Raw genomic sequence first — 18,280 nt, 5'->3', positions numbered from 1 at the left:
GAAAGTGTAATGATTTAAAAAAAAACAAAAAAAAACAATGAGATACTTTGTTTTTTGCAGACATTTTAAATCCCTACCCCATTCGGATACGCCTTTTTTTATCAAAGTGATATGACAAAATTCCAGCTTAAGGTAAGTATGATACTATGTTCTAAAACTCATTTCGAATGGGTCAACCGTCTCCGCGTGATGAGATCAGAATCAACACACAATGTTGATTTCAATGTGAAGAAGGAAATTACAGAAAATGTTCCCTTTCTATTTTAAAATGGAGATTTTCAAAAATGGTGAGATACACGTCCACATATTTTTACTGAGAAGTTTATATATACTAAACTTCAGTTTCCTAAGATGGAGGGCTCGTGAGATAATGAATTTTTGACAGAAATCCCCGTCACCCCCTCCTTTCGTTGATTCGAACCTTGTATGTTACGTTTAAACAATACAGCCCATCGGCACACATATTTCTTCGACAGTGGGGAAGACGGGTAAGACCGTTTCCATATTTTTTTTTTTTTTTTTTTTTTTTTTTTAAGCGACGTACAAAATATTTATGAAGTTGAAAAACAATGCTGTGGAGGATCTGGGGAAAAGAGTTGTCTTCAACATTGAGATACGGGCAGTTTTAAGGCTTATTCTGGAGGAAGGGGATGAGACGAGACTAATATTACGGTAGATGAATCTGGTTTCTGAGGCGAACCTGTTGCATACTATACAGCAAGCGACAATAATTTCATCTCACTTTCCTTTAAGGCAGTCGCACACAAATCATCACATTTCTCCCCCCTCCAAAAAAAAACATTTCAAATCAGATAATTGGGAGGACTGTCCCCCCAGTTTCAAGATTGAGAAGGACATGTCCCCCTCATCTCCCCTCCTGGATATGAGCCAGTGGTACAACCTATCGTGTATGAAGTGTGGATTTCATCAATAAGTTCAGATCTGGATTTTTTAGAAACGTTTATCCCAAAATTTGTTAGGATTTCACAAAATGTCAAAGACGCAATTTTTAAATGCAGTTTTCTTTCAACTTGCCTAAATGAACTAATTTTTTCACACTGAATCGAAATATATTTACGTCATATTTGTACTATATAATAGTATTGCTTGTAGCACTTAGTTCTACAATTTGCCTTATTTTGATACCCTGACAGGCACGTAACGCTGGCCGTGTTCATTTCATTTAATATAGTTAAGTGCAATTAGAGAATTTTATCTACATAAATCTATTGGATATACCTAAATCAACTGATGATTTTTGATAAGTCACTAACAGGAAAAGAAGTTTCATGAAATAGACTTAGAATAAAAACTGATATTTTAATGTATAATATAATTTTAAGAGCGTAAAAAGAACTGAAATAAAAGATACAGGCCATGCTCTCGCTCCAAATTCTTAAACCAACTCAGGTTAGTACTGAAACACTTATTTATGAAATACGTATAAAATTAAAAGATGTTTTTGGAATACTTCATTCAAAGAGTACCTACTCTTTGTCTTTTTAATGAGAAATAACAAATATTAGGGCTATTAAAGAAATATTTATTTATGAGGTATCAACATAATATTGTGAGTCGTATTGAGGAAATCGCTTTCTTTAAAAAAAAAAAAAAAAAAAAAAGTAAACCACTTTGGATATTTTCGTAAGAAATCACTTATGCAACATTGTAGGGCTCATAATGAAATAATAAAATTGTCTGAGTCATTTAATCAAAATCATCCTAAATTAATTCTCTCCTAATACTAAACTGCATCTTGTGGACTTATTCATAAGAAATGAGAAATGATTTAATGAAAATATAGGGTCGGTCCTAGGCAATTTGCTACTCGTCCAATGACATCATTTGTCACCCCATATCCTTTCTCCAAAAAGAGCAAATCTTAAAAGCCACGATTTTCAGTATGCTACCCTATCACGAACAATGAAGGAGAGGGAAAGTGCACTCGCACTCAGAGAGGCTTAAATACTACAAATACAATCGCGTTGTATCTGTTTTTCTCTTTCTTTAGTAATAGTCTGTTATGTTAGTGAAAAATAAATGACACAATCTACAGACGAAAGATGGTAATCCTTTTTATAGAATTCAATATCAAGCTTCAATCTCAATACCGGTATATCAGTTTGTAATTCCAGAGCAACTATCTCTTTTATCTTTATTGCTTGATTTTCCTTCTACATCTGTTAAAATTAACAAAAAAAAAAAAAGTTTCCACCTTCAATGATAAGGAACTTGTTTGTGACAAAGACAACACTAGTTTTCATATCAAACTGCGATAACTAATGAAATGGAACGGGTATTCGCTACTGTTCGAGAACTGAGTTCTTGTATTTGACAACAAGCAAGCTGGAATTTGTCTGACCATTTTCTTTAGAACTGTCCATGTAACCTTAAACTAATGCAACATAAACATGACTTATGAATGTAGTATTTAAATAGAAAGTCAGCTTAGTAAATTTAACTATCATCATGAAGTCTGATTCCAAGAGGAAATATTTTTTAGATAATACAGTTATGACAGATTTTTGCCGCCCCTCGGAACTTGGCGCCCCGTGCAAATTTCACGTGCTGCACATATGGTAGAGCCGGCCCTACCCTTAGTGTAAGGTTAATACTGAAACATTCATTTATGAAATATCAACAAAATCGTCTAACTTGTTTTCGAGAAAATCGTACGAAAGAAAGTACGTCACCCTCTAGAGCAGCGTTTCCCAACCGGTGTGCCGCGGCACACTGATGTGACGTGAATGGGCCACTGGTGTGCCGCGGGAAAATCGAAACAAAATTATTAATTCTATAGCAATCAGATTGCAAGACATAAGGGAAAATGTATATTGTATTTCACATTACTATGAACCTCTACTATGAATCTACAATTTTAAGTTTCATACCGTGTACAATTTTAATGTTGAAAGAAGTATTTGTTATCATTGTTATGGCCATTGTTGCTCCTTTATTGTTGCAGACTATTTCTTAACCTGAAATTTTAAAATATCATTCAATACTTTCGACAAAGCAAACATGCATACAAATTACCTATATTTGTGTCTTAAAAGTAAAAAGAGATTTGCTTGTTCGTTTGTTCTTTAGTGATCTATCTTCTTAGTGAAAGGTTGGATACAGTTTTCGAAAAAGAAAGCGTAGTTTTGCAAACCTGAGTCCAATATTTCATTGAACTGTTTTCTATTTTTAAATTAGAATGAAAAGTACAGCATAATGATTAACCACGGGGGAAAACCAGTGATCGAACTTTCTTCTCCGTGAAGAGATCATTATTCACAGAAAAAAATACCACGGTATTTTATATTTACAAATAATATCTATGAGTGTGCGGCGAGAATTCAAGTTACACCCGTAGTGTGCCGCAAGTTCAAAAAGGTTGAAAAACGCTGCTCTAGAGTAAACTAACCCTTGCAATTTTCTTCAGATTAAATGGCATACCATATTATCAGATTATATTCGTTTATGAATTATGAACAAAATGGCCTGAGTCGTTTTTTGAAAGAAAATCGTCCGTGAAAAACTTACCCTAAAAGTAAACTACTCTTTGTGAATTTTCCCTAGAAAAACGACTTATACCATATAAGGTTGTAATCGAACATTGATTTGTGAAATAAGAACAAACTCGATAGAGCCATACTGGCTCTGTAGTACAACGCTTACCTCTGGTGCATGGGGTCCTGGTTCGATCCCTGGTCAAGTAAGTTTGTTGTGGACAACATCGTGCCGGTGGGTTTTCTCAGGGTACTCCCATTTCCTCCCACATTTTCATTCCAGCAAATCCTTCATCATCATTCACTTGCCTCAATCATCGTCTCCCTTAGCCTAAAGCGCAAAATCGAGGAAATTTAAATTGAAAGACTTTTTTTTTTTTCGCTAGAGCCATTTTCGAGGGAAAAAAATCATATATTTTGGTTTTCATCCTGCAATAAACTACTCTCACTTTTCGTTGTGGGAAGAGAATTAGTAAAACTTTCCTGGAGAATAACATAAAACAAACTTTAGTTTAAAATGTGGTCTCATACTTTGAACAGAATGAGCTCTAGGCGATTAAACTTTTTTATTTACATCTTGACGAACGAACGAACAGATATCCCGAAATCCGTTTATCGCCATCTCGGGGCTTTGAAACGTGTAAGTCCGTTGAAATCTCGATTTTTCTTCTTAGCGCCCGTCCGTTGAAATCTCGAATTCGATATATACATATACAGGTCGATACATACATATACAGGGTGTCTCAACATGTTACGCAGCTTTCGGGTAGATTCGTTGGACCAAACTGATTAAGTTTCCTCAACACCATTTGATTGACTTCGGCGTCGTTTTCGAGATACAGGGTTGCAACATGGTAAACACAATTCAAAACTTGGGGTACATTACTGATAATACAAAGTGCTGCGTATACGATTAATGCAACAAATACACGAAAAATCAGTGACACGGAGGTGACAGTGTTCCAAACCGTGAATAACATTATATATATATATATATATATATATATATATATATATATATATATATATATATATATATATATATATATATATATATATATATATATTTAAAGCACTCTGTCAGGCTGTTCCATGTTTAGTGTCCTTTGATTTTGCTGAACAAAATATTGGAAGACAATAATTCTGTGCTGCTAACTATCATGAATAAAGACATCATGACTTTGCACTTTATCATGAGTTTTGAAACATGTCGCACTGATCAGGTTCAACATTACATACTAGGTTTCATAAATGAATTAATTAATTAATTAATTAATGGTGAGCTCGTTAATGAAATATGAACACACTTGCCTGACTCAATTTTGACAAAACCATCCGAAAAAATACATCCTCTGGATTTCTTTTAAAGCGAAATGACTTACACCACAGTATAGGGTCAACCCATACGAAGTGGTCCAGAGCAGTTGCTTGACAATCTCCGAAAATTATAAAAATTTGAGTGTGATGAACCTTGTGTATGAGAAAGTCAATAACACTGTTCACGTTGTCGTATGTACAAGTGTTCCTGAATGGCGGCCATCTTTGTTGTCGATGGAGTGCCATTTTTTGCATTTGCAAGCGTTTACAAAAACTATAGTTGCTCCGAACGTACGTATCAGACGAACTCCAAACAAGAAGGAAAGTTTAGAGGAGGGACTGAGGTAAACGAAGAACATATACTCGTGCTTCTAAATAAATGTGCAGGGTTGCAAACCAATACGTGAAATCACCAGACAAAGTACAGAAAATTACACTTTTAAAGAGGCTATATGTTGGAATGGCATAAAGTGGGGGATTCATAAGTTTTGTGCTGAATACTATTGCGTGTAAAGAGTCTGCAGAAATATCCACAGCTATGATGCTACTGGTGCCGTAGATTGATGGAGGTCCGAATGTTAAAGTTTATGATTTTGATGCCGCTTTTGGGGCGTAATATCTCAGGAGAGCAAAGTACTGAAAATTGCTGCTTAGGCCACGAAGTCATTCTGTATGTGAATAAACTATAGCACAAAAATCAGGATTGATATTACATGGAGAAAATAGTGAAGACATGGTAAAAATGCGAAGAAAGCACGTGCGTGACGATGGTCATTTACGATAGCCCCGAAAAATTTAAATATTTGAATATGTTTCATGCTAGATCTCAAAAATTACGCATGGTTCAGCAATTAGCCGCGCTTTCGTTTGTGTTTAGTTGCGCAAAAGCTCGCGAGTGGCGTTTCTTCCGTCTTTCTAGCTCCATGGTCATTGCCAAGTCTATATGGGAGAGGGGGTTAGCTCACCCTGCACACACGATACCAATCGTCGAACTGGACCGCGGTATTAAGGCACTCAATGTATCAGCAAAGTGTCATTGAAATCCAATCCCAGTTACGGGTGTTAATGTGTTCATAAGATTGCGTTATATACGATAGATAGATGTACGAGAACGTGAATGAGGTTATTGACCTCATACACAAGGTTCATCACACTCCAATTTCCATAATTTTCGGATATGGTCGAGCAACCACTTTCACCATCTTTGGACCCTATAGGGATTTTAGTAGGACATTGATATGAAATATAAACAAAATCGTAGAATCTTTTTAAAGAAAACAGCATTTTTTACTTCTACCCTTCAGTAGTCCATTCTTATTTTTGGATGTAAGAAAAAAATCGAAACAACTATTAAATAATCTTATAAAACCTTCCGTTTAAAGTTTGGTGCGGATGTGTTGAATTGTATGGCTTCTAAGTGAGTGTATACACATCAGAACGAATGGACGGGCAGAAATTCCAAAATAGCTTTTTCGGCATGTAGGAGCCATGAAACGTGTAACCCCTTTGAAATCTCAAATTCGATTTTCTTTCTTCTTTTTCCTTTTTTCACAATCACCATATTTGCTTCTTAATGTTGTCAGTCGAAAGAAAAAAAAAAAGAAAATAATTGTTAAAATTTACACGAATTAACACCGGTAATAAATATGAACCTCAAAATGCAAGTCAGTGACTTTACATATATTACAGTTACGACAATTATAGAAGCTTGTATATAATCATACGAGGAACAAAATGATTTGAAGATAAATTGTCAAATCCATGTCATATTTGCATAAATAATGTTATCGCAAAATCAACAGTTTTATCTACCACCTTCAATGTTCTTTTATCTCGTAACTTTGAACTTTGTCAGAGACATCGTCCTAACAAAAGAAGATACCATCTTCATAGATTGTTAAACTCTCTTCAGACAATAAAGGATGCATTTTCGTTGTCGCTAGTATTCAGTGCTGTAGTCCTAAAATTTTCAGACGCTGTTTTGTGAATATATATGATTGTCATAAAACACATAGAAGGCATTTTTTTGATTAACAATGTAAAACGCATACAGTAAAAGCTCCTTATTCGCGCTTCCTTCATTCGCGTTTTCACTATTCGCGGATTAAAAAAATGCGACCCAATTCCTATATTCGCGGCTAAAGATTTCTTTATTCGCGGATCTAATCAGTACGTACGTACATAATAATAAAAAGGATTCCAATAGGTATCCAACCCAATATCCTTTGTAAACGCCGTCAAATGGACTAATAAAATGTAAAATAGACCTTATTACAACTTTGCTTAGTATGTTGTTAAATGATATCGCCGCTGTATTGGTTCGGACTTTGACATAAGACGCCTTCGCCGCGATCGGTGTTTTTGAGAATGTAAACAAACAGAATGAAAGCAACCTTATTACTCAATGAATAAAGTATATTTTTAAATGCCGCCACATTATTAGACGTTCCGTCCTTTGGTAAGAGCCGCTCTGCGTGTTTTATTGTTTCGTCTTTCCATTCGTTACAAAAATTGTGATCGAGTAACACGTCTCTAACGCTGTCTTCCTAATTTATACAGTAATGCCAACTAAAACAATGAGAAACGAGTTTCGACACGAAAAAAAATCTGTGTTTCTGCTTAAAGTGAAAATAGAAATGCTTGATCGTTTACGCCTTGGAGAGTCGTTTGCATCCATATCACGCTCATTCAATGTCAACGAATCAACTGTACGATCGATAAAAAATCCGAAGATAAAATAAGGTCTCTGTAGCTTCAACTTCACTGTCAGCGAAAATTGTTCGTGATCCAGCAGTAGAAAAAATGGAAGTGGCGTTGTCATTATGGATCGAAGACCACAACCAAAAAAGGGTGCCCCTGAGTGGTCCAATGGTCCGGGAGAAGGCAAAGCGTCTTTACGCTCATTTTAAAGAACCTGATGGTAGTTGTAGTGGTGAATGTACAGATGTAGGATTTCAAGCATCGGAAGGTTGGTTCAATAAATTTAAGGTGAGACAATCATTGCATAACATTAAAATCGTTGGAGAAGCTGCATCTGCAGACACTGCTGCAGCAGAACGATATCCAGAAGAATTTGCAAACTTAGTAGCTGATAGAGGATACAAACCTGAGCAAGTATTTAATGCAGACGAAACTGCACTGTTTTGGAAGAGAATGCCAAACAAAACATTCATTTCTAAAAGCGGAAAGTCTGCTCCTGGATTTAAGGCAGCAAACGATAGAGTTACACTGCTGCTATGTTCTAATGCATCTGGAGATTGCATCATTAAACCACTGATGCTTTACAGATCGTTAAATCGTCGGACTTTAAAAAATCAAAACAAGACGACCTGCCAGTGTTTTGTCGTGCTAACAAGAAAGCGTGGGTTACAAGCGCTATTTTTTGTGACTGGTTCCGGAATTGTTTTGTTTCTGAAGTTGAATCACCAGGTCATCCTCGCGAACTTGAAACTATGCATCCAAATATAAAAGTGACATTTTTACCTCCCAACACGACGGCTTTGCTTCAACCTATGGACCAAGGAATAATCCAGGCCTTTAAGCTCTATTACATTAGACGAACCTTCAAAATCGTATTGGATAATATGGAATGTAATCCTGATATGAATGTTATGGAATGCTGGAAGAAATTTGACATAGCAAAATGTATCGTAAACATAAAAGAATCATTGGAAGAACTGAAGCCACACACGTTGAAGTCATGATGGAAAAAACTGTGGCCTGCTCTGACTGCGGAAAATGACGAAGAATGTGTGCAAATTCACACTTTGACTGCAAACATAGCCGAAATTGCGAATGGAATAGGACGAGATGGGTTCGAACAGATAGAATCAAGTGACATTCAGGAATTGCTTGAATCGCAAGATGAAGATTTGACTGAAACCGACTTGGAGGAAATGGTAAATTCACAGGCCATTGAAGAAGAGGCTTCAACAAGCACTGGAAACGTGACATTTAATTTAAAAAATCTTAGTGAAGGTTTAAGAATGGCAAATGAGCTTTGTGATTTCTTTATGAAAATTGATCCGTCTATGGAACGAAGTCTTATTTTTAAGAGGCAAATTGCTAATGCCATTGCTGAATATCAGTCTGAATTGAAGGAGCTTTTAAAAACTGCCAAGCAAGAAAAAAATACAAAATTCTTCAAACCATTGCCTAAGCCTGAAGATAATAATAACCAATATGGTCAAAAACTTCAATTACAGTAAATTGATTTTATATGTATATATTTGTTTTTTATTTTGTCACCTAGGAACGTATCCCCTATAATCCCATATAAATTACCATTCCGTATTCACGGTTTCTGTATTCGCGGCATATTTATGGAACATATACCTGCGAATAAAGAGCTTTTACTGTATATTAATTCAATTAAAATATAAAAGATACATTGCTGTTTTATAGTCTAAAAGCATTTCATGCTATTTTCTTGATGACACTTCTTACTTAAATAATCACTTCCGAAGACTCCCACCAACCATTCACGGCATAATTCCTACTGGGTGCGCGTGCTCTTTACTCCTCCGTCCCATGGCTTGCGTCTTAAAGCACGAATTCAATCATCATAAACAGGCCATAGCAAGGTTGACATCCAAAAAAAAGCAGTCCACATCCGAGGCTTATCTTTTTTTTCTGTGCTCGATGGTAAGTTTTAAATGCCGGGTGATCGGCCCGGTACAATTCCCAACTTGGAGGAACAGTGGCTGGTTGCAGTTCCGAATAACTGGGCGATGTGGACGCCACATTCTGACGCCAGGTTATCATTGGGGTTATGACCCAATTAAATAAATATAAACGAAACAAAAGTAGAAAGTACTATACGCTTTGAAGCAGAAGGTACACTCTAATGACTAAGATTAAGCAGAGAGTATACGGCGTGTAAAGCCGTGTACCCTCGACTACAGCCCTGCTAGTATTTATCTACGAAGAAAACATTGTAAACAAAACATTAGATTCTTTGACAGTATACATTTTTCCACAAAAATGTGGCACAATCTTGTTAATGTTCAGGGACGGCGATAAAGAGGAGAAAGATTATGTATGCTATTTCCACTCCTAAAATTTTAATTTTTCCGATATTTTCCATTCTGCAATTGATAAGCAATTTCTGTTCTATCTCAACAAGTACTATAGTACAATTTCGTTTAATCTAGTTGTTTTGTCCTTTAAGATAAGACGATAGATGAGATAAGCTTCACTTTCTCCATTTCGAGTAACACATTTTCATTACATTATTTGCAAAATACAATTTGGCAAGCTGAGGTATGGACAATGATGTAGAAAAAGACGGGGGATATGACAATGCAGACAGAGATATACCATTCCTTGCATGCTTATCCCAAAAGTTTTATACATCTAAGGAAAATCCAACAAGAGAATTTTGTTATTTCTAGAGAATAAATATGTAAAGTTACCAAAATGATGGAAACAAAGTTAGTTAACATCATGTAAGATGCGTCAGCTAACAACACTGAAGATTAATGTACACCATCTGCGTTAGTATTGTGTTAGTTCATCTGTAGCACGTCAGGCAGGAAAGAACAAAAGTTTGTGTTTAAGTGGGCAGGCAGAGGCGATCCAAAGTGGAAAACCTTTATGAGTGTGAAATTGTGGGTGCACATTTACTTGGTGCAAGTGTACTAAAGTGGGAAGCATGCTATACGTATCGCGAGTACCAGTGTTCACGGTCATAACGAGGTACAGAATTGATTATGAAACCTCATTAGAGAAGACTACGCAACAGAGTGGATTGAGAAGAGGCTTCAGTGAGGAACATTCAATCAGGACTGCTATCCAGGACCGAAAATCGAATAAATGAGTGTGATTGCCAGATTCAATCAATACGTGGAACAGTCTATTGCAACAATCATAGTCAAACGTGAGTTGCACAACTTGAAGATCTAACGGCAGGTTGGAATTTTCATACCATTGATCACCAACAATGCTCTGGCGCAAAGAAAATTATGCTCAGAACATCCAAACTATCGATCATCGGAAACGCGTAATATGGTCCAAGGATTCTTTTACCATATTTCCAACAACAGGCTGTGTTTATGTATGACGGACGCCCAGAGAAACTTATTCTCTCAACCGTCTCCTTCCTATCGTGAAACATGGAGGCAGCTCTGCAATGATACTGACCGTTATCTCCTGGTTTATCGTGATTGTGATGGATACTGATAATGATTACGAGTAACAATGTGCATTCAGGTGATTTCCGAACAATAACAAAATTTTCTAAAATAACAATGCATCAATTCACATTGCTAAAGCTGTTGTTATTTCGTGAACATCGGGATTAATATTGAACCACAACATCTCTCCTACTCCTCCCCAGTTCCCAGACAAATATTTCTGAACACCTATGGTTAGTTTTTGTACTCAAACTCCGGAGCAAATGTATTCCTCCATTCTCACTACGCTGATGAGGAATTGTACAATATTCTTCCGGAAACAATTATGGACTACTAATTAAGATGGCTTCATTTCATAACAAATCCAAGTTATTGTGCAGGTTAACGGTGGTCTCATGCCATATTAACAAGATGAATAGCATTTTCTTCAGGTGTTCCCATTATTTTGATAATACTTCTAATACTTCTAAGTTAATTGCAAAAATTTATTTTAGAAAATATTGCCTACGAACTAAAAATAATAGAAAGAATGAATAAACTCTTAAAGCTTACCTTACTGTATTGATTATCTACCATGGAAATATTTTTTGTTACATCAAATTCACTAATATTAACAAAAGTGCTGGATAAGTTAATGTTGGCTTGTTTTTCATAATCATTTGTTCTGCTGGACACCATAGCTACAATGGCAATGTAGAGATTGGATCGGATCATTTGGGTTACGAGAAACCCAAAAAATGCCATTATGCCCAGAACTACACGCGCTGGAATGCCATCTGCAAATAGAAAAACATTCAAAATTATTTTAAAGTAGATGTTCGTAACTGTATATCATTATTTAACTACTCTACATACATCCATGTGGAAAAGCATTCAAGATTGCACTGTATAGGCCGTGTTCTGATTCCAACGAAATTCACGCTACAAAATGTGTGTGTCTGTAGAGGACATGTCAATCTTAGTTTGAAGGTCCCAGCATACAGGCTACCGTGAAGAAAAGGTAATGTGTGTAAGGGGAAATGTACTCTAATTTGAATTTGAGGGTCGTCAGACAACACCGGTTTGCTATACCAGGACAATGCTAGTGACGCCTATTCTGCACTTAGTGACTTACAGCGCTGAAATGCCGTTTGTGAGGGTCGTGATGTGTTAGTGATGTGCGTAATGAAAAGCAGATTCTTCCTACACTTGGAGATAATGTTCATTAATATGGTTCCCTATAAGGATAAGCAGTCGCCCAACTGCAGTGGTTGATAGATGAAAAACCCTAGTCTGTATGTCACAAAGTACGCAAACCTATATCACAAATAGGGTAATAGCATGGCTCATTTCGAAGAAGGCTGAAGTCAATTTTGCATTTGTTGCGAGGAGAAAGATACTTCTCTTAGCAGTGGGAGTCTACTGACATCTGCAATGTAGGTGTCCGAGCGTTAACTCTTTACGGCGCGGTGTTTCTGAAACGTTATCTACAAGGTGGTATAATATAAGTACCACCGTGCTTCTAAGAGTTAAGAAAGCTACCTCCCCTTTTTGGTGTCGAAGTACCGCAAAGTACCGAATCTCAAGGTATGGCCATAACTAGGCACATCAACCCATTTCTGGGTTTCCCTGGAATTCCAGAGGAAACTCAGTAATCCCAGCCCTGCCTACCTCAAACTACGTTCAACCTTCATGCTGAGGTACAATCAACACTGCCGAACCCAATGTCCCGTGTCAGTCGTCCATCCGAGAGACGAGTCAAGCCTGCTGAACCTCCAAACGTTAGTCATTATAGACTTCATACAGATATCAATTTATTAGTAAATGTATCAAAAATCGATTTATAGAATGTATGGATAAGTTACCGGTATTACATAATTTGCAATATGTGGCTGTTAAAGAGAAAAAGATCTATCATCTTCAGTTAGCTGTCAGAAATAGTATTATTATGTGTAATGATTGCACTCCCAATGAGGCTTTGATTAATTTAGATTTTAAAAGTGCCTTTGATAATATTAAAAACTCTTATTTATGGTCTGTTTTCGATAATTTTGTTTTACTGATCAATTTGTTACACGGATGCAATATGTTTATAAAGACGCCCACACAAAATTAAATGCTAATGGTCACCTTTCCAAAAGCATTCCCATTAATCAATCAATACGGCAAGGTGACCCCCTTTCGATGCTGACTTTTGTGGTCAGTCTTTATTCCTATTATACGCTATGGATGACAGACTCACTGGTCTAAATATTATTACATGCTCTGAAGGTGGCGGTTATGCAGATATGGAACAGTGTTTGTCTTCTCTATACTAGATTTTCTTATGATGGAATGTGTTCACGATTATGAAACGGCATCTGGAGTTAGATTAAATATATGTAAATCACATGTTATTCAAACAATAGTATTGATTTTACTAATTTAAATACCGTTCCTCGGGATAACAGTGTCAAAATATTTGGAATTACATTTTATCCTAACACAACGAAAACTAGTACTTACAATTATAAGACTATTATCAATACACTGCGTCATTCAGGTTATGTTAATCAATCTAGAACTATCTTTATATTCCAGGGCAAAATTTATGAATATTTATCTTTCAAGTAAAATATGGTATATGGCAAATATTCTACCTATGCCTCAAATAATGAGAAAACATAAAAAGTGTATGTGGTTGATTTCTATGGAAACATTATGGGCCTTATGCAGAATTGATCTGGAGCGTGATTAGTGCCATACTAACGAGTTCGACTAACATATGCTTCCTGCAGTAATCAGGTCTTTAGTATGACGCTAATCATACGTCAAAACGACTCTGCATAAGGCGCCATATCTTTAAGGTAAAATGTTATGTAATGTGTTATTTGCATTCACAAGGTGATATAAAGTTGATCAATGTGCAGCAAAAGGCAGCCAGCCTATATGTTATTTGTTCACTGACCTTGTACATAGAGGCAGTTGTTAGTGTAAAATAACACCTTCTGCATTATGCAATAGCATAAACTGATAAAAGTCTTCTGCTGTAACTTTTTAATCTAACTGAAGGTTGAAAAATACTTAGAAATTATTATTTCTGATATATCAGCATTTTGATTTGCAACGTTTAAATAATAAACAGCTGTATGCTTTTAAAATGAACAACTTTTATGTCACACCCAAAATTATGTTAGATGATCGCTTGTGGTTTTGGTAAAATATTTGGGCAAATATCAATGATAGGACCTTGTATGTCACTAGCAAATCCTTTTGGTTTATGATTGTACACAGGGGTAAAAGTGGATCTGAAAAGGTACGGGGACGGTAGGTACTGGTATGACATCATGGCGTTCCCCCTGCCTATCTTTGCCCATTGTACTTTTAGGAACTGGTGAGACGCCGCATATATTTTCTGGAGGTGAGGGTACAGCGTCCCTCCGCGTTCCCTGCACTTTTACCCCTGATTGTACATAGTATTATCTATACTAAGGACAAGCGTAGCAAATATGGTTTTAGTGTTGATTCTAATTGTCACAAATATAATCATACAGATATGTTGGTTCATAGAATCACAACCTGTATTGAATTACAAACAATATGGTTTCAATTGCGTTACTTTCTAACCCTTGTTACTGATAGCTCCGAGAACAATATCAATTTTAACAAGATTTTAAGACCAGATTACCGTTTTTATCCAGCTACTATACAACATAATGCCAAATAGTATAGGAACGATCATAAAATATCTTTTCACTACTAACTTAGACGCAGGGAGAGTATTCTATATACAATATTTACAACATCAATTTACTCAAAGTTGTCGACGGATGTAGAGGAAAGTGGGTGAATACCGCGCAGGAGGGTAATACCGCGCATCAAAGTTTCTCTATGATATCACAGAGAATGATATTTGTAATGGCGAGTGACAAGTAGCGAACAAGGAGTGAAACAATACAACATGTAACAGTTGGCTGTGCGCGCCATAATGACTGCGCAATACATGTTGAAAGACAAAGTAGGAAGGTGATTAATAAATTATAATTTGAGTAGAGACACTAAAACGTGTATTGGACGTGTTTTGAAGAAGAAGGAAATTATGTTGCTAAAGTAAGTAAGATACTATGTTCTTTTAAAATATAAAACAACTACACGACAATATTAGCATGTTCTATTTTCAATTATTTGTGTGTGTGTGTGGGGGGGGGGGGGTAATGGCGCGCAATGTATTAAATTAGTGCGCGAATTTTCCCCTCATTGTCTTTTAGGGGACAAAATATACTCAATTTTTTTTCACTGTTATTTTCGCAGATGCCGAGAAAGTACTCAAAGAAAACTAAACGCAAAAGCTGATCAGAAGAAGTATTGTGTAAGAAAACTTGCCAATAGTTTGTCTTAATGCTTGCAGCAGACCCTATTATAAGTTTTACTTTAAGTATTTCATTTCAAGTATAGTATTTCAAGTTTATTGTCTCTGTTTTCAGTATTTCAAATTTATAGTACGTAGCAGATTTTCAGGACTTGAAAACGAAGACTCACACTAGACAAACTAAAAATATAATGACATTTATACTATAATAACAAACGTAATAATAAAAATAAAACTTAAATGTTGGGCCTACAAAGTGCTCCTTCTGTTTTGTGTTTTTGTTAGTTTAGAAATCCAACTTTCTGTGATACACTTTAAAACATGTTTCGAAACACAGTCCTACCTCACAATCTGGACACCAATAAATATTTTCCCTTCTTTTCCCATGCTTTGTACACTCTACGTATTGTCTTTGAGGCTTAGATTTTTTTTCCTTGTAGGAGGGATGCTTTCAATAAAATGTTTTTCCAAGAAAACCAACAAGTGGCAGAACATTGCAGTCTACTTTTGAATGACATACGTTTCCGTTCATGTGGGAAAACAACAGATGGCAGAATATGCATCATTTCGTCACTACTACACGAATAACACTGTGTGTGTTATTTGCGAGTTTTTCAATTTTGAGCCCTCTATTCGATAAAGCGTAAAAAAACTATCTCAAAGAAGTGATGGAATTTTTCGCGTCTCTCTCATCGTTCCCGAGACATTCGCCAAAACATTACGATTTCGGGAGATTTAAGGAGCTATATCTCGGGAGCCGTAAATCATAGAGAGATCATATTGGTGTTGATCAATACCTAAGAGGATGGTGAATAGTTTGAAAACAAATGTAACCGGTGGCTACTGATCAACTGGCCACCGTTCCCCAGAGATTGGTAAAAAAAAGTTCCGATTTAGGGAGATTTAAGAAGTCAATCTCGGGAATCGTAAGTCATAGAGAAATCATATTTAGCGATTGTTTCAATTTTGAGCCCTCCATTTTCAGCATGTGTCTTCGTAAAACAAAGTATCATACAACGTTAAACAGAACTCTTAAACGAAACATTTAGTACCCAATTAGTTGGAAAAAAATTTAGTACCCAAGGAAATTATAAATGGATAGATATATTACAAGAATTGTTTAATGAATATAATAGTAAAGGACATAGAACAATTGGTATAAAGCCTATAGAAGTTAATTAAGAAAAATAATTCTTTTTAAGTACGTTCTAGCAATGCTCTTGCAGCATTCTAAAAAAATAACTAGTTAATTATTGCTTTTTCAATTTTTATATGTATAAACCTTTATTGGGAAGAGCTTATTTGGTTAGTGAAAACCGCAACGAAATATGACAACGGTTCTCGACCCTAACAGCACAATTACATAGCAGGCATATGTCTATCATGCTCCCTCAGGTACATGGAAATATGCCCAGTATGTGCCTTATGTACCTATGAGAGAGAAATCACATGGGTGGCAAGTGATAGTCACAGTCTATATCTGCCCCTAGGCACATACCTGACATGTACCTGGGGAACGTGCCTAATATGTTCTAGGTATGTTCCCCATGACGTGAGCGTCAATGAACCACAAAATTACTCCCCAAAAATATGTTAATTACCTATATGCCTAATGTGTTTACATTAAGGTGAGTCTAAACAACACTTTAAACAAGTAAAAAATGTAGGGCTACCTAAGGGTGGGCGCACCACCAACCTTTGGATTACTAGCTGCCTGGTCTTCTGACTTGGCCACAGAAGCGATCAAGACAATGTCGATTGTAAAAGGATAAATTATTGAGGTTTTTTGCATTCAGCTAATCAGAGTGCTCCTTTAACCGCATATATTCGACTATAACCGTTTGGGATCAGATAAAATCTGCTCGCCATGTAATTTTATAACAAATTGACGAGTGCCTATTTACTTTATTTCATAGTTCTTCCATATTCACTCTCAAATGATCGGCGACAGTTGTCATCTAATGAAGTTGATGAGTTTATTGCTTCTAGTACACAATCGCTTAGAAAGGAACAACAAATGCATCAAATGTGGGAGATGAATTTAGAATACTAAATGGCGAATGCCTAGCACATCTTGTGCTGTTAGGGTATCTGAAACAATATGTACCTAAAGGACGTACCTAGAACATGACAGGTCCCAAGTGACGACATAAAAACAAATGACTGTTAGAGTGCAAAACTGAGCCAGGTATATAAATGCTATATTTGTGGTACATAGTTGCAAATATCAATTAGGTGTAACAAGTACTTAACACTGTAGGTAGCTGAAGAACATACTTAGCACATGAATATCATATGTGCTAAGTGTCGGGTACCTAAAAAGTAGCTGGGACATCTAAATGGCACATGCCTAGCACATCTTGTGCTGTTAGGGGAAGTAATCGGATAGGTCAGATCAGGGTTGTTTTGTTTAAAACAAAATGTTTAAAACAAATGATTAAAACTTGTTTTAAACAATTGATTTGTTTAAAACAAATTTTAATCATTTGTTTTAAACATTTTGTTTTAAACATGTGTATTTTTTAAGTCTTGTTTTAAACATATGTTTATTTTTATTTTATTTAATTTTGTAAAAAAAAAAAAAAAATCTGCCAGAGAAAGAAAATTACCAAAAAGTTATCCCGTTTAGAAGGCTATTTTCTTCCCGTACAGTGTTGCTACACTTGGTATAATTACCAAATTCAGCCCGTTTTGTCATTCATCGCCCTGTTGGTACCACGCTGGCATTTTCAGCCCCTTTTGTGAAAAAAGTTGGTACAATTCTATCCAATTCAGACCATGTAACAGATGCTTGTCATATTTTCAAAAGTGTCAGTAAGACTTTTCCTACATCTCATGATTGATCTTTTCCTCGTTTTATATATTTTTCTCATATATGGCCGTAATACCGTTTTAATCTATTGGTCACTTTGAAATAGAGGAGCGTTTGATTTCCTTACAATACACACAGAAGATGATAACTGTTTTCCCTTTTAATTTGCGGCCTCTGTTATACTTCCTACGTGAAG

General features: G+C 36.0%; 1 protein-coding gene across 1 annotated transcript in view; it reads right to left on the bottom strand.

Moving 5' to 3' along the window:
• Nucleotides 1-18,280, bottom strand: part of LOC145663046 (sialin-like) — a 76,867-nt gene that overhangs the window by 32,124 nt on the left and 26,463 nt on the right. The window contains exon 3 of the mRNA XM_081729204.1: nucleotides 11,498-11,721. Within this exon, the coding sequence (XP_081585330.1) occupies nucleotides 11,498-11,721 (224 nt within the window). The remainder of the gene's footprint in view (nucleotides 1-11,497; nucleotides 11,722-18,280) is intronic.

This window comes from Thermobia domestica, chromosome 10 (assembly GCF_964235325.1).
Source record: "Thermobia domestica chromosome 10, izTheDome1.hap1.1, whole genome shotgun sequence".
Classification (NCBI taxonomy): Eukaryota; Metazoa; Arthropoda; class Insecta; order Zygentoma; family Lepismatidae; genus Thermobia; species Thermobia domestica.
Note: the sequence above shows the minus strand (reverse complement) of the source record. Positions and strands in the feature narration are given on the sequence as shown.